Here is an 18,313-nt window from a genome sequence, read left to right on the forward strand (position 1 = left end):
ACTTGCCCTTCTCTTTGTTGTAAGGGATAGGATTCTTGCTTAGAGTGCAATGGGTCCTGGGTAAGCAATTTCAACAGAAAAGCATCACATTATTTTAATCCAGTGCTCTCACTTTTCCTGTTACATTGTGACACCTTTCCCAGATAATTACTCCTGTAAGATAACTACTCCTGATACTGTGGGTAAGCCTTGGAAGGCTAACGAAATAAGTTCTGTACCTGTGTATGAAATGCATTTTCTCTAAATAGACACAGCCTTTGCAAATATCCAAGCATATATCCAAGAGGTCAGTCACTGTCAGTAAGGAACTCTGGAGCTACAAAAAACAAAGGCAGAAGTTACCCATGACTTCCAGCTTTACAGACTCAGAATAACAGCCTCCCTGTACAAAAGCAGTATTGTTTTCTCTTTGAAATTTATAGGATTTTTCCAAAACAGGTGCAAACTATCTGTATGCCAATAGAGCAGATGCTAATTACTTGCAGGGTAAACTGCTAAATCACAGCACTGCAAGGCAGGTGAACACATCCTGTTCTTTGATTTGGGGTTAAGAATATCCTAGGGACTTCAGAATCACTTCGTTGTTTTAGTTGCAGAAATGGGACACCAAAACTTTCCTCCCACTATCATATCAGGTTTGCTTGCTGCTGTATTAAGAGAATATATTATTCCAGTAGAATACATATTGATAGACTACGGATTGATAGAATATTACCTCAATAATGACTGTGGATTTGATGCGATCATCTACACAAATTAGATGATTGCTACGATGCTATAAAATTCCAGTGTCAAGCCCCTTTGACATATAATCCTACCATTCATACTTTAAATCTACATTCTACTTATGAAAATTAATTAACCTCTTTCTTAATTAAAGAGATCTATTCTTTATTCTTTTCTTTTCTTTACTGTAAAGACTTTATGGATACAGGCACAAGGACAGTATCTTCTTATGTGCTTGGATTCTGCTTATCACATTATGAATATTTCCACTATTCAAAGCAGAAAAAAAAAAAAAAAAAGAGGTCTAGTGGACCAGATACACGATGTATCATATGTATGATGATCAGATATCATTATGTATAATCATTTTTCAAGACACTGTTCATGGTGTTCATAGAAAGGAACTCAGCAGACATATCATGACTGAAAAAAAAAAAAAAAAAGAGAACAATTTCAGTCTGATGACATTTAACACAACATTCAATCTTCTTCACAACATGCTTGGTCAGCACTCAACACTGAGGTCCCAGGGCATTAAGGAACAACCAGGTCTGAGCTTGCAGATGCAGAAAAGCTGGACATCAGCATGACCTTTGAGGAAGATTAAAACTGAGAAACAGTGTGAAGCTACAGGTTAAAAATAGAACCCTCAGGGTCTTTATCCTACCTTTTGCTTTCTGGCTCCTCGTAAATAGCTAAGGAGATCCCCTCCTTCCATCAGCTCCAGTATAAGGTACTGAGGTTCATTTAACAGGCACACTCCAAGTAACTTCAGAATGTGGGGGTGATCAAATTTACTAAAGAAAAGGAAATGATGTAAGATTATGTATGAAAAGTCCAATTGGTTGACAGTTAATAATTTTCATATAGCTCCAAGAAATGAATGAGCAGTTTAGGATTTACAAGCCTGCCTCTGCCGACATCATGATTTAATAACTTAAAATGCCAGAACTTGCTCACTAAGGGGACAATTTCACGGACAGCCTTTCAAAATACAGATTTACACTGTACTTTGACAAGCACTCTAATATATGCACACATGTTAAAAGCAGACGTCATCATGTTTACAGGAAGCAAGGCAAGGTAGCCAAATGGCAGTCTCATTTAGGAATAACATGAATTGCCATCTGTACATTAAAGGTATCTCTATTATTTTAATAGAGTATTTTTACTACAGTAATCACAGTTGAACTATTGATTTGAACTATTGAGAAGAATGACAGTACATTTTCCAGAGAAACAAAATATGCACAAGAACCTGCAGATATGCTAGTAATGCCTGTGTCCAGAAAAATGGGATTATGACAGAGCAATCAGTCCTCTGAGATCTAGCACTTTTCAAGGAATGAAGAACATTTATACACTCCATCAGTGCCCGTGTTTTTACAACCACATTTGTTGTGTTTAAAAATGGTTTTCTCTTCACTCTGCTGTGTAAAAGGACTTACACCATCAGACAGAGAAACCTGACTCTGTTGCGGAAACTGATGGTGTCTAAAGGGCTGTCAAACGTACCAGAGTAAACAAACAAATACAACAGAGGAACATTTTCCTTCTAACCTCTTTCAATTTGCGTAATCTTAGGTGTGGGCAAAAACTCTTTAGGAACAAGTATGATTTTGAATTTGACAGTCCCACCCCCCCCAGCCTCCAGCACATACCTCAATCAGACAAACTTTAGCACTCTCAAGAACAAAAACAGAGAAAGGAACACCTGGCACTTTCCTTACAGCTCACACAGCCCTTTCTCTACTGAGCTGTCATTCCTTAGTTCCCAAGTGATGGGATACACCCAGGAATTTGCTACATATATTTGTACACAAATGACCCACCAATCACCAATATCAAATGACTGTTTGAAATACGGATACTCACAGCTTTGCATAACAATAATAGAAGAAGCCAATAGTCCTTGTTTAACCAGGACAGCATAACACCACTGCTGAATTTTAACACACTTCCAAGAGGCAAGCAACTTTTAAAGAATGAACATCAGAGTTTGTAAACAGTCAGGTCAATTTATGTGCCTTTTCTACGTTTGGTTTAATTTGAGGCCTCATAGATGAGCATCAAAAAAAGTGCCTAAGCCCTCCAGGAGGAAACTAAATCACTCTTTATCACATCAAAAATAAATGAATAAATAAATAAAACATGCTTTTTTATTATTATTATTTAAAGACTCCCATGAATATGTAACACTTGAACTTTCCTATTCTCTTCGTTTCTTTGTCTCATTGGATTGTTATATTCATGGGCCCACATTAGTGCTTACATTTAAATGTAATTTCCAATAACATATTTTTCCAGGAATTCTCATTTTGGATTAATAGCTGGAGGAAAAAAAAAAGCAAAAAGAAAAAAAAAAAAGGGGGGGGGTGGGGGAAGCTTTAGGGACTTTCATATAATTTTCATACTACACAGAAAAGTGTCCCTAACCAGGTTTATGACTGCCAAATAGATAGACTGTAGGAAGTTTACACTCAACTCTTACTCTTCATCATAAATTTAGATTGTAATGACATGATTTCCTTTTAGTTTTCACAAGCCTTTTCCATCATTCAATGTATAGTGTATAATAACACTCAAAGTAATGCAAGATTTAAAAAAAAAAAACAAACAAGTAAACCAAAAAAAGACTACTGTGTAAAACAATTTCAAATATAGAATAGCATTTATCCTGTACAGGAAGAAGTCTTTCACTTTTTAAAATATTATAATCCTGCACTCATGAAACAGAAGTCAAAGAAGTGCAGATCAGCACATCTGAAACCCTAACTGTACTCTTAGTTTTATGCTATCAGCTGAAAACTTTGGTTCAACTTCTACTGTTCTCTCTAGAAACTCTGGAAAACCAGACTTCTAGCTAACACACTGACTTTTCTATGTGAAGTTATTGCACAGTCTATACACATTATTTTTTGGGGTACACCTTAGTAGAAGAAGCATGTGGCAGCCTCTAGTGGCAATTTATACACATTTAAAAAAAAAAAAAAAAAAAACTCCACAGCAAATTGAAACTGCAAGGCATCAGTTTGTTTTGGTATATTTATTTTCATAAATATAATATTAAAACAATATTAGACAAATGTTGCCCATTTACCTTTAACAACTAACTTAATTCTAGTAAAGCAAAGATATTGAAATATTTTTCAGGTCCAAAAACCAAAAGATCCATGACTCGAACTTGCAGTCTGCATCTTAAATTCTGTAAAAGTCTTACAGCTTTATTTTCATGAGATTCATCAGTAGTATTTTTTTTTTATCAGAAACATGAGAACACCCCAAAATGCCACACTAATTTGTTTAGAGAAAAGTGTTGCTCTCATTCCTCTTCAAGGCCACCACCCTCATATAATAACAGCTTTAAATGGTACCGAATGGCAAAGCTATTCCTACCTCATTAAGTGTGCCTCCTTCAAGAATTCACTCTTCTCTTGGTCTGTTGCACCCTTCTTCAAAGTCTACTCAACAAAAAGCACAAGTGTAATAACACTTAGGTCACCACCACCATTATCACACAGTGCTTAAGAAAAGCAACCAGACCTAGACACAGCCTTTCCTACACAGTATTTTCCAGCAATCATTACAAAGTGATAGGTTCAGCTTTAAGCGACTTGCAAGAAATCCTGCAAGAAAATATACAAATCTTGCAATGCCTGTTTTGGTGGTATAACGTCTGAGCCAAATCTCTCTGCCCATCCATTCTGTTGCCAGAGCACTGTACAGCTGCAATTACCTTGACTGCTACTTTGGTTTCTCCTCTTCCATCTGCCAGGATATCTACTGCAGTTCCTTCGTACACCTCTCCAAAGGCTCCACTTCCTAACAATTTGTGTAAGTTCAGTTTGTCCCGGGGGAAAGCTGGCAATAAGTCAATCTCAGCTTGAGAAGGAAGAATGCTACAAAACAGCAATACTAGTCACTTGTTAATATTTAAACATGCTTGAAATGTTATTAAATTTACTTCTCAAATGAATCTGGTACTACTTGTCTCATCGGGTGCATTTAAGGGGAGTTCAGATGAGATCTAGATGTTCTGGAATTTACTGGAAAACACCATGTCTCCTTCCCTGCCCCTGCATTTGCATTTCTTGCCAAAGTGAGTGTGCAGGGTGGGCTAAAGGCAATCCGGGCCAGGATATGCACCAGGGAGGCAGCATGGCAGGGCATGCTTCAGAGCAGACCTGCCCTGCTGTGCAGACGTGGCCCTCAACATCATGTCAAGGCATCAGGGATGGGCGCACTGATAAAAAAAAACAGTCCAGTGAAGTCCTTTTACATATTTTTGTCCAGAAAATGTATTTGCTTCAAGGACATACCTGACAGCATAACAGGCATTGGCTAGTCCCACTGCTTCAGCCATCCCCCTGAGTTGAGCTAATTCTTTATCTTCCTTAACAAGCACTATCTGCCCGATTAAGGACGGTTTTCTGGATTTCCTTCTTTGGTACCATACTGGAACAGAGAAGAAGACCACCAGATATTTCACTCTGAGAGTACACCAGTAAGTGAGTAGACTACAAGTGTTTTTTTATTGTTGTTATTCTGTTCAGCATGATCCCCCTTGTGTAAGTAAGACATTTCCATCTGGCCACCACCTTTTCCCATGGAAGACAGTCAACTAAGAGATCAGTCACGTGCCCACTTGTGAATGTGGCAAGACCCAATCCCAAAGGGCTGGTGCAATACCCCAGGGAGAAGACTAGGAATGAGAGGGCAGGGCCATTAACCCAGGGTAATCTCTGCATCCTTCCTTCAGGGACAAAGTAGAAGAGGAAAAAAATGGAAACTTTTGAAGAACAAGTGCAGTACCCAACTCGAGAATTACAAAGTACAAGTTTTCATAAGGATACAGGAATGTCAGAGCTCCTTCAACATTTCTGTGCTCTCCCTGCAAGGAATCAATGGCAAGAAATGCCTGAGGATGGAATCCTAGATACTGAAAGTGTAACCAACTATCTCTAGGGTTTTGAAAGACGAAAGCTCACAAATTCCCCCCAGCTCCCACACTGGGGATTGTTCAGCATTTCCCTAAACCTGGAGGCCCATTATCCCCTGTTGTCTGTACTACCTTTTTCTGGGGTCTGGCAAACCAAAGATATGCAAAAAAATTCAGCCACATACCGAAACCGAACAGCATAACCATACACAAGCCCAGCACAACCGCTCCAATCACAGCAACAATATCAATGATGTCTGGGTAGGTCACAGTATCTGTTAAATAGAAGAGGAAAACTGGTAAATCCCTGTGTACATGAACCGTATCAATATGACAGAGCTGAGTAAACCTGAGAGGACCCTTTAGCTGCTTGTTGTTTAAATGTTTTGCTTTCTACAAAGCTCTCTTATAGACTATATGGAGACATCTACATTTGGTCAAACTAATTCTCCTCCCCTAGGTCTGGAGTATTTTTGCTGTGATGACCTACTGCATGTATGTAACAAGAAAGCACTAATCGCTTGACCACTCACAATGGGATTTTCAAAAACGCCTCCAGTGTGTAGGTCTAACATTCTGGCTGGTGGCAAGAAGTAATTTTCACATCTTAACCCATCACAGAAGCTTGCATTTACTTCAAGAATCATACCATGATGCATAATGTAGGGCCACAAAGACAAATCAATATAACGGAGCAGAAACAAAGTTCAGGCCCATGGTGAGCTAGGCTCACCATATGAATGCTACCATATGATCAGCCACTTAGACACATTATTTTACTTGTGCAGCAAATTCATCATAAAATAGCAGGTCTCTCTTCAGAAATAAGTATAATTACTCTGAATAAAACACTTGATTAACAGAATAAGAAAGTGCAGGACATACCTTTACTCAACACAATATCCTTGCTCGTGTCACTGTATTCACCAAGGCCAAGCACATTTGCAGCTGCTGCTCTAAACTGGAAAGTTCCTTCTAGGTTCTTGGCCTTCCATGTGCAAATACTGGCACAGGAGCCATTATAAACCACCACCCACAAGGACTTCATTTTGTTGGTGCTGTCAGTCTGCTTCCTACAACAGGCACATCAAAATTACCTCTGTATGTTAATGCAGCGAGGGCTGCTTACTGCTTCTTCCCCCTTCTTCAGTTCCACAGCCTTCACAAAATCTCTCTGCCTGCATGAAAGCTCAATCTAGTCATGGAGTTTTGGCTACAGCGCAGAAAATTGCACCATGCCATTTCAGCCATGCTAGGAATCACAGATCTTTCGCTTGTCATGGGAAATGTAATATTAGAACATTTTAGACATACAAAGCTACAACACATTTTCACCTGTTTCAGTGCACAGCTTAGAGCCAAGATTTCAAAACATTCTTATTTAGCTTTCAGGAAAAAAAAAAAAATGTGTACTGTTAGAAGTTTTTGCTTTCCTGGGCCTAGAGTAACTCAGTGGCTCTTGTGCATCAGGTTTCACAAGCTAAACAGGAAGCAAGTCATTGGCAGTGAAGACACAATTCTTTAGCTAGTCAGTTTCCCATAGTATCTGCTGACTGCTGCGTATATTTCTTCCTTTCCCCATTGGACTGAGATTGATTGCTCACAATAAATTCAGAGGTGATTATTCACCAACCAAAAGAAGACCACGTATTTAAACTTGAAAGGCCATATCTGAAATATCATTTCATGTCACACAGGACTGTAATATTTCATGTGAAATGACCTTCGTAAGCATGTCAATCATTCTGCCAACATACTTCAATGCAGAAAAAAAAAAAAAAAAAAAAAAAGGCCAAAGATTTCTAAACCAAAAAGACATGTGAAAACTATATGTTCATGTTCACATCCCTATCATAGCTGTATGAAAAACAGGGGTTGTTTCAAAGGGCTACGCAAATATGTTCTAGAATACTATAGGTATGACTTTACCTTTTTCTAACTGGTGTAAAAGTACCATGAAGTTCAAAGTCAAAGTCAAAAACACCAGTGTATGCACATTCAAACTGCATGACAAAAGCATATTTTGTTAAACTAAAAAAAAATCCTCGTTGATACAGTACAATTCAGAGATGAATACGAAGCTGGGCCTGGAGAACACAGCGGCTAAAGCACCGCCCCAACACAGGCCAAGGGACTGTCCTTTCTTTTCCCATCCAAAGCAAGCCAGGTACAATGTGGCTGCTGGCATATCAAAATTATTGTGGTCTCATAGCATGCAGGTCAGTGCTGATGTACACTCACAGAACTGTATGGAAGCTTACAGCACCAGGAAAATATGTCTGGGTGAAAACTTATATAAGTAAAGTATGCTCAACTCCACAGCGCTGTCAGTCCTTAACTTTCATAAGCACCAAGTTAACTGAGGAAAAATAAATACCAGCTGAGTTTAAAACCGTGCTTCCCTCTATCACTGCTCATTTAAAACATTATAGGAATATCCCAGCAAATGGAATCTCTTCAGTTTTAAATAGTGCCTAAATTAAGCCTTGCACTGACTGCCTTAAACAGATCTCTCCAGAGTTGTGGTCAAAAAAATAAGAAATTTCAAAGTCACTGCCTCATTAATATACTGTAACTCATCCATACAACCTTGACAATGCTAGTGCAGGAATAAGTGTGAATTAACACTCCGTGGATGCCTAATGAGTGTTATATGTATACTCCAGAAGATCTGAATTTGCTGACAGAGCACTATAAAGATTATCTAGTCATCCCATGTTGATGGGAATAGCTTATGATCAATTTTAGCAACTTTATAACAGCTTTCTGTGGGCCCCTTGAATGCTAATATATTTCTACATACATTTTAGCTTTGAATATTTACTGAATGCTAGAAAATTCAGATTTGAAAGTATTTCTGAGTCTTCTAATCAACAATATATATCCAAATATATGTATCTGGATACAACCATGTATTTCAGGGTTGGTCTGGAAATGTTGCTAGTTTATATTTTCTTCTATGTTTCCTAGAAATTTATGGAAACAATGGCTACTTGTACTACCCAAGGAAGAGATCCTATGGGAATGGCTGTTTCCATCATTGACATTTCACTCTTCCCACCAGGACCAAAGCAAAAGCCCTTGAGATCTCAGATCCATATTTCCAAAAATGATTAGTTGTATCAGGCATACTTCAAATTTTCCAGTTTCAAAAAAAAGTGATGAAGCCTAATTTTAACACAGCCCCATAAACCTTCTGAAAAATCAGAACAAATTCAATTGTCTCAAGTTGGATACTTAAAATGGAGAAAACAAAAAGTGTTAGTCACCTCAGAAATTTCATACTTCTGCTCTTAGTCTGTACAAAAGTCCAAGCAAAGATAATTTTAAAAACATAAGCAATAAACTCTGAGGGATTTTCCAAAATCTCCATATTGGTTTGGGCTCAAAGGGCAGCTCAAAACTTATTTCTTAGCTAGCACACCAAAGTTGAGGCATGTGTTGCAGGCCTAGCCTGTGACTGCTATGCTAATTTCCCAAGACACAGGCTTGCAGACCATGTGAGTTGTCTGGCAGTGGCAGAGTAGCCATCCTGCTCTCTGTAGCTTTCTACAGCCCACCCTCCCATCACCCTTGTCTTCACAACATGCAGCTTTCACAGCCAGGTACTGCTGGGAGGCTTTGTCTGCCTCTCAACAGGGAGAGCATGCATGCAGAATATCTGCTGCTTCCCATGGACCTCGCTCACATCGCTTCTGGTTGCCCTTTTCTCTCAGAGGTAGACAGAGATTTTCCCTGACCTGTGAATGAACAGCACTCCAGTGCTTCCTTGGAAGGAAGTGGATGACTATAGCATCCTTGGCACCCAAATTAGCCCACCTGTGCATGTAGCTGGAACAGCCAGACACAACTGCTAGGAAAGCCTCCCCCTGCTTACCCAGGTTTGTTCTGGGCTGCTCCTTAGGTGAAGAGTGTCTGCACACATGGCTTACCTGCTTTCTAAGATGTAGTAGGTCAGGTTGCTCCCATTGTCTTCAGCCTTTTCCCACTGTACAGAGTTTTTTGTGTATTCTGCTCTTTTGGGAGTTCCTGGCTTACTAGGAACACCAGCTTTGACCAAACAGGGAAGAAACAAAACATTTAAAACATGTATACCAAGACAAAGAGCTAACAGACATGGAACAAAATTTGGACATGTCCATGGCTGTTTGTATGTTCAGGTGAACCAAGAATCTATATTAATAATCCCTATGGAGAATGAATCTTTGGCTTTCTCTTTGTGATGGCCAAATTTCAAAATTTTCACTCCCATGCAGCCTTTCACAAGTAGCTGTGAGTTCACATGTATATAGATATTTCAATTTCCCTCACTCTTTTTTTTTCACTCTTTTTTTTGGCATTACTTTTGCCAAGATGGTACATTGTTATTTATTTTTCAAACACACAAAACTATTGTCTCTTAGTATAAAAAAAAAATTGCCTGCTTTTCAAAATATTGTGTTTGATTATTCATGTCCTAAAAATAGTCTTAGAATCTTGTTATTTTACACTATGTCCTTACCTGTTGTTTTAAAGATTGTTGAAGAGGAAGTACTTTTCACTCCCGTAACATATACTACTGTCACTCTTACAAGATAGTTGGTAGAAGGAAGAGTTCCTGTGAGATTACACGTGTAAATAAGACCTGCGGTGCTGCATGTAGTGCTTGCAGGAGAAAACCAGTCACTTTTTGTTTGCCACTAGAAAAATAAAGTATCATCATGGTCAACATTCTTGCTCTATTGAAAGTAAGTCCATCTCTGGATATATTAACCACTTTACCACCTTTTATTATAATAGGGGAGAGATTATGCATGTGTTGTTTCAATTACAGGACTTCGTCTTCTTAGAGACCAAGGACACAAAAACTAGGTTTTTTTCTTTGTTTTCAGGAGACCTACAAATCTTGGCAGCCATAAAGGACAACAGATTAAGTGACCCCTTTGCACAGCCAAAAGGAGCCTTCCCCTTGCTTAGCTCTGTGCAGTTTATATTTCTGGATCACTGTGGTGACATGCCCATGAGTTCAGCTTGCCACGATGCAATTGAATGGAGACAGTTTAGTTGAATTGTGCTATGACATTTGTTTTAGGGCATATGGGAAATGTCTGGTATAGGCCTAATGGATCTGATTATCTATATTAAGGAATCTATGTGATCCAGATTAGCATATGACATTTTCTGTGTCCAGTGGTCCAGAAAGTAAAACCTGAAGCTTCCATCCATGCTGCTGTCACTGCAGCACTTCACCAGTCTGCACAACCAGGCCTGTTTTTCTCTTCAACATTTCTCCTAACCTCTCTAACAGGAAAATAAAATGCCAGGTTGTAGCTGACATTTAGTGCTGAAAATCCTTTTCTTTACTTTCTTGTGCAGAGTGGACATACGATTTGTAACTACCAGCTGGGTTGGGGGAGGGCAGTGAGGAAAGAGGGAGGGGACTATACTGAAACAGGAGACCCAGGAGGAATTCTGGATGGGTCATCCAGGATGTCCTTTGGCACTGTGGAGCATTGAATGCTGCAGCTGCACTCCCCCCTTGTTCCTGGCAAATGCTGCCTCCATCCTGCCCCTTCTGAGTCACTAAGTCTGACGTCACCATGCCCAAATTAACCACTGAGGTTCTTCATAGATGTCCTGCCACCCTGTCTCGCTCACCAGGAGAGAAGTGGGTTAAGTTTGATCTGGAAAAAAAAAAAAAAATATATATATATATATATATACACAAACACCTCAGGAGTATTTTTACCTTACGCAGCTCAAACCAGAAGCTGGTTCCATTGACATGCAGAGGAGCTTGCCATTCTAGCTGGAAACTGGTATTTCTGGGGAATATGTTGACAGGTGCAGGTGGAGTCTCAAAAGTTTTTGCAGTAACAGGGACACTTTCAGAAAACCAGTTCTCATTGGGATGAAAAGCAAGAACCTAGTAAGGAAAGAAATGAACTGCACAGTACCAGACCAGTTGGAAAAGGTAGCTTTAACAACTCAAAATGTTTGGAAGAATAGCTGTTTTCAATCAACACAATATTCAGGCAATATAGGATGAAACATTTTGAGTTCCACATCTTCAGCATTACTAATCTTCAGGCTGGAAGTTCATGGTTTCTGGAGTCCCCCTCCTCAGAGTCTCTTCTGAGTTTCTCATTCCATCTTTCTACCAAGACTCTTCTCTTTTTAGACCTTTCCTAATTTCATAGGCTCTTACACCAGCATGCAGATGTTACATGTGCACATGCTGGTCAGCGTTCTACAATCACAAAAACATGAGGTGAGAATGTGCCTTAGCACACTGCCTTCCAGTAAACCACAACTAAATATGACGTGTTTGGGTATGCATACTTACATACATTCATATAGGTTTATATGTGTATGTATATATATATATATATATATTCCTCATTACACCACCTAAATTATTAACAAAAGCACAAAATCAAATTTAGGACAGAACAGATCCCCTCCAGCCGTCAGCTGAATGTTCTCGTAGGCCAAGGGTGAATTCTGAAAACCACTCTAACTACGTGCATTTGTGATGGATTCTGCAGTGTGAATTCGGCAGACAACATGTACTTGGCTGACTTCTAAAATGTCTCTCTGATGATAATCCTGTTGTCCAGGTACGTCATTTATTCTTTTCCTTTTAACATAAAATTGTCATCTGTAAAGGAGGAAGCAGTATGTTTTGTTCTTATGAACTCGCACTGCACATTTTTATTCCCGTATTTTCCTCTAGTTGCTTGTGTACCAATTATTTATCATTTTGTTCAAATGTAGTCCTACTGAAAATATACATAATAATGCATTCAGCTATCAAAGTTACACAAAGTGGTCTATAATTTCCTTTTTGAAGCTAGGCATTTTCTTTTTGCTAATTCAATGGGACTTCCTTGCTTCCAAAAATTATAGAAGATAATCTTGAATGTTCACAGACAATTTTTAAACAGATCCTTGATGTTTTAAATACATCAACTTTTATAAGTATTCTTTAAGCTGATCTTTCATCCAAATTTATTGTGCAACACTTGGTTTCATGCCATTGTGTTAAATACCTAGATATAGGTGTCCTGTTCTTCAAAAAAAAAAAAAAAAAAAAAAAATTAAAAACTACTAGATACTGCAACCAATTCTTCCTACATTTTCTTGGTTTTGTCACCACATTAAACTATTTTCTCTTATTCTTACGGCAGTGACATGTGCTCAGGCAGGTAGGCTGCTCCCCCTGCCCCAGTTGCCCACACAACCTGTCTGCCTGAGTTACTGTCTGACACCATAACCACACAAGCCACCAAAGTTTTCATGTGATGTTGATATGGGAGTACACATGAACTGCAGTCACTGACAGATGAATATTCCATTCTGCTAATCATCCTGGGGCAGGTCTATTATTATATTTTCAATATTCCTCTAAAAAACTTTCTGCTTCAAATTGATAGTTGAAAAACATGGATCTTCTTCTGTCTGTGACTTGCCTAGACAGTGGAAAAGAACTATTTTTTCTACTGTACTGATAGCATCATATGCCAACAAAATCCAAAATCAGATGGTTTGCAACCACCTTTCAATATTCTTGTCTACAGAAATTTTCTTAAAAGTCCTCCAAAGAATGAAGCCCATGCTTACATTTTTAAGTTATAGTCATAGTTAATCTTCTTCATTTGTTAAAGGGTCAACATTGATATCTTGGTTTTGTTGTGAAGCTTGCAAGCAAGCTATATAATATGCTGTTATTTTAAAAGGTGGCTGCTGCAAAACAGAATCAGCATTATGTACTGTCAGCTATTAATTCAATCATCACTTATATCTCCATGGACCTGTCAGATACTTTTTTGTTTTATTGGACTAAGAGAATTTTTTTTCCCCCTAAGGAAAAACTATTTGTTACATTTAAAAAAAAAAAAAAAAAAAAAAAAAAAAAAACTGGTGAAATGGCTGAGCCTGCTATTAATAGTAACAATAGAGAGTTCCCTGGTATTGAAATGTTCAGACCTTTTGCTTTCCCAAGAAAAAAAAATAAAATCATTTGACTGTGACCTATTTGCATAGCCGTGTTTATTGCATTTTGCAAGCATTTTACAATTAGGCCACAGTTCTAGGCCTCCTCCTTGGAGAACAGAGGTTTTCCATCAGTTGACCCTCTCTTAGCATGTTCAGAGTAATTCCAGCAACTATCAGAGCAATTACAGCAGGATTACAGCAGAATCTCCTATTTACTTTTGAAAGCTGTGATATGGTCACCTAATAAAAAAGATCTCTGTTTTAAGGATTTCACCTGATAAACCCATGTAGGAATAAGCTGTTATACTTAATTTTCCTTAATCAGAAGAGTAAAAGACTGAGAGAACTCTGCCAAGTTTTGAATTCATATTTTCAAAACACGAATATAGATTTATAGAATGGCAATTTAACAAATTCCAGGTTAGTGAACAAACAGGTTTTGATTATACTGTTTATCATTATACCTTGAATAAATTGTTTGTTCCGGACTGGAGTCCAGTGACAGACCAAGCAAGTGTCCCATTTGGAAATTCACTTTTTCGTAAGGGTGTTGCTGGGAAAGGAGATAAAAAATTGACAGATATTTGATAGCGGATGGATTCCAGAGGTCCATTTGGCTTCAGAGGTTCACTCCAAGATATGTTGATAGTGGTATCAGACAAAACCACTGCCTTAATGGAATCAACTGCCTCTGGTACTGAAACAAAAAGGAAAATGTATCTACCTTTAAATATCAGTCTCACTAGAGTTGTTTTGTTTGTTTTATTTTTAGAGAAATAAAGACATGTCATTGAGGAAGAAAAACAAATTATAAATATGTGTATATGGTAGTATCCTTGGCTACCGTACCATGTAAGTAAGCAAAAAAAAAAAAAAAAAAAAAAAAAAAGTCATATACCTATATGTCCTATACCATTATAGTCATATCGCAAAACTCCTCTTCTCTCCTACTTTACTAATCAGTGTCAGATGTGAGTTTGTGATGATGTTTACTTGGTTATACACTAAAGAAGTACCTGTACACTATCCCAATTGGAAAGTCTTTTTTTAAACACAAAAGTCTGAAAGAAGAAAAACCTAAATTTGAAAATATCTTGCAATACTAGTTAAAAGATACATTCAAAGATACATTAAATCACTGAGCTTGGGCTCTAAAAATTGTGCAGTTCCAATATGGTGTGAAACTGATTTATTTTTTGTCTGATCTAAAAGTTAGAAGTTAGAAGTTAAAGTTTCACTTTATACCAAAACCCCTAGAAAAAATAAGTTATTGCATAGATTCTATGTATTCTTCTTTCTTTAAAAGACATCATTAAACACAGGACATATCATGAGCTAGGCCTTTGACAGAGAGTTTAAATTCACCTAAGATGTCACTGTTAATCGTAATTCAAGAGAAGATAGATAATAACACAGCAAAACATTGCATTTCCACCTAATATAATAAGCTTTCTAAATGTTGGAGATGCATTAAATCCATTATCTGTGGTGAACAGAAATACTGTATTTTGGACTGCCAGTAACTTACACACACACACACAAAAAAAAAAAAAAAAAAAAAAAAGCAAATACACCATGTAAGCATGATGGAATTAAAAGGGCTATTAGATAAAAAAAAAGGACCCCCCAAGCTCATTTTTCATCAGTCCATATATTCTTCAATTATTTGTTTTGTCCAGTTTAGAATGTAAAAAACTGGGTTGTTGTAGGTTTGTTGTCCATGCCAGCTGGTTAGTCACTAATCTGTTTTTGAAAAAAGCGATCCTTCTATTGAATCTTTGAGATAACAAACTTTGAACTGGTATATGGAATGCCCCAACTCGGCTTTTTTTTTTTTTTTTCTATTGAATTTCTGGATAGGTAAAAAGCTAAAGTTTGCTACACTATCTAGGTTCCCAACATATCAGAATGATGAGAATGTATGCTATAATTTATACATCCCCAGCAAGACTGCAGGTTATTTAAGTGAAATGTGCAGAAGCTGCAGTGGTAAGGAAGACAAATTTCTTGTTTCACTAGCTAAAAGATATGTGGAGGAAGAGTGACACTCTGTGGCAAGAGCAATGCATTTATTTTTCCAAGTTTTTTTTTTTTTTCATTCCTCTGTCTTACTGTTTGTTTAAAAGTAAAGATTAATCCAAGCTTCTTTCATTTCATTACAGAATTGAGGGAAAGACAGAGGGAATGCACACAGCTTCAGAGGTGCGAAATAGCATACACACTTCAAGTGGCTCTAGTAGCGTCTGATTACAATTTAAACTAGCAGTTACATTCATGAAATTGAGAACATAGGTGCTGGGACACATACACATTCTAGTCACAGCCAGTTGGAAAATTTTCAACAAACTGTGAAAAGATCTGAATGTTGATAAAAATACCTATTAAAATGCTCACGTTTTGGGATATGTTTTTTTGCTTGTTTTTTTTTTTTTTTTTTTTTTGTTTGTTTGTTTGTTTTGTTTTGTTCTAGGACTTTATTTTGCTTTGGTCATACTGTTTTATTTTGCCCCAACTAGAGAAGCCTGTTCTGAGTTTCATGTTTCATTTGACTTGAGCCTGAAAAATTCCATTTCAGTGGTGCAACCCAGTCTCCCATTTCATATTCTACCTTTATATTCCTCCATGGAAAGTGTGTACATTGCTGTAGGATGGCTCAGTTTACTACACAAAGGAGCAAAAGTGTGAATTCCTGCCTCAGTAATATTCAATCTTATTCAATCAGTGGATCATACAAATTTTACAGTGGATTTCCCTGCAAAGAATTGAAATCCACTGATCATTGGCCATCTTTTCTTACCTTCTGCAATGGACTATTTAGAGATATGCTAATAGTATTCAGAGATCTACAAAGGATGTGACTCTATTTGCGTGATGCTGCAGACACTGAGAAATCCAATTAAGTGATAAAAAAATAGCAGGGTTGGAAGATAACTTCCAAAGTCTGGTACCAAAAAGAGGAGTGGCAGCATGCCTCCATCTCTTGTTTCACTTTTCTTTCTGGGACTTGACAAGAGCTTCAGGGAAACTGGGACGGTAGCTGTTCAACAGTGCAAACAGGAGAGTGATGTAGGGGGTGGGCAGAAGTATTTTCCTGCCCTGATTAAGGCATTTCAAACTATAGCAGACAACTAGCTCAGACTAGTAAGGTTATCAAATAAAATTAAAGCTTAAATTGTCTTCCTACAAATCTCAGTTGCCCTTTTGGCATTTGAGGGCCATTTTGGTATCAAGGCAGATGGGGGCAAGACCCACATCTACATTAAAGTGCAGCAGAGTCAAGTTTCCTCCCTATGCCATGTCCCATGTTTCATCAACTATGACAAGATAAGCAGTTGGTAGGTTTGCACTCAAATAAGGGTCTGAATCCACCAACTAAAACATTATTGTTTTTTTCTAGTTAGAAAGGGAACTAACGCAGCATCAGACCTCTGTTCTGCATTGGGAACTCCAGAACAGGGTGGAGAGGATAACTGTGAAGGTAAAGGGTGGAGAATAAATGTAAGAAAGTGAGGAGAAGAAACAGTAAGATACATGCTAGTGATCAGACAAAATAGTAGCATGCTACCTGCAGCTGAATAATTAACATTGGCTGAGTAGTCATAAATTCCCCATAACGTAACACAGTCCACAGATCAACAGCATAAGTGTTAAAGAAATTCCTCATATCCTGTTCTGGAGAATGTGTCCTAAATAAGTGTATTTAACATGACAGTTATCTAAAAGAGCACTGAAGTGACAAACAGTCCTTTGGAGTATATCAGTAGAAAGGGAGACTTGCAAAATCCTACACTCAAAGCAGAAAGTAGAGGAGATGTTAACCAAAACACTTTTCTTGAGCTCATCATCAGCTAATACACAAATATATTATGTGAGGTGAATACTGACTTCATAAACTAGACACACTACAGAAGCACAGGTCCAGCTCTGAAATAATAAAAAAAAACAGACTGAATAACAAGCTATATATATATGTACATTAACCATTCTTGACCACTCTTTCTTTTCTCTTTACTTTAATTTCTCATTCTTCTTTCAAAAGCAACTTTGCACTTAGCGGAAGACCCTTAAAACAAAATACACCTTTCACTTTCACTGTCTTGTCTCTTATGGAGAGCACTGAGCAGGTTTTCCCAAATGCAGCCTTGGCCTGTCATTTTGTAAATGCTTCATGCTTTTCCAGAAAGGGAGCTGTGCTCCTGTCATCTTTTTCTAGGGTGGAGTTACCTGTTTCCTTAGACACTGCTACAAGCTTATGGCCCTGTCCTCTCCCACTGCATCAGTGGGTCACACCTCATCACGCAGCACAGAGATAGCTGTGCTTCAGTAAAACTGCTTTTAGCTGCCTAGTCATCATATCTTAGGCTCTAGCCTTCACCCATACTTCCCTCAACTGTCCTCTCCCACTCAAGTTTCTTAGCAGTCTACTGCCATAATTAGAGAAATTGACAAATGTATTTATTTATCTATTTTAGCTAATCCCTAATAAGTCATCTCTCAACACTAAATGGCACAGTGAACGCTCAAGTCAAAAGGACTATTCTAACTTTCTTCTTCTAATATGAAAGGGACTGAGGAGGGCACAACAAAATTTTTACAACCTCCAGAAGAGATGCTATTGGCACTCAGACAAAGAGACGTAAAAATGAAGTGTTGTCTCTATAGACTGATTTA

General features: G+C 37.9%; 2 protein-coding genes across 2 annotated transcripts in view; one reads left to right on the forward strand and one right to left on the reverse strand.

Annotated features, from left to right (window-relative positions):
- Positions 1–18,313, forward strand: part of DCBLD1 (discoidin, CUB and LCCL domain containing 1) — a gene marked incomplete at its 3' end in the record, with an annotated part of 164,639 nt that overhangs the window by 38,944 nt on the left and 107,382 nt on the right. The gene's annotated exons all lie outside the window — the stretch shown is intronic.
- Positions 1–18,313, reverse strand: part of ROS1 (ROS proto-oncogene 1, receptor tyrosine kinase) — a gene marked incomplete at both ends in the record, with an annotated part of 77,534 nt that overhangs the window by 18,100 nt on the left and 41,121 nt on the right. The window contains 11 exons of the mRNA XM_084283919.1: positions 219–316; positions 1,394–1,523; positions 4,123–4,187; positions 4,463–4,625; positions 5,046–5,181; positions 5,851–5,940; positions 6,551–6,738; positions 9,598–9,715; positions 10,167–10,344; positions 11,394–11,570; positions 14,107–14,339. Of these exons, the coding sequence (XP_084140045.1) occupies positions 219–316; positions 1,394–1,523; positions 4,123–4,187; positions 4,463–4,625; positions 5,046–5,181; positions 5,851–5,940; positions 6,551–6,738; positions 9,598–9,715; positions 10,167–10,344; positions 11,394–11,570; positions 14,107–14,339 (1,576 nt within the window). The remainder of the gene's footprint in view (positions 1–218; positions 317–1,393; positions 1,524–4,122; positions 4,188–4,462; positions 4,626–5,045; positions 5,182–5,850; positions 5,941–6,550; positions 6,739–9,597; positions 9,716–10,166; positions 10,345–11,393; positions 11,571–14,106; positions 14,340–18,313) is intronic.

This window comes from Netta rufina (genome assembly GCF_964035555.1).
Source record: "Netta rufina genome assembly, chromosome: 3".
Lineage (NCBI taxonomy): Eukaryota > Metazoa > Chordata > Aves > Anseriformes > Anatidae > Netta > Netta rufina.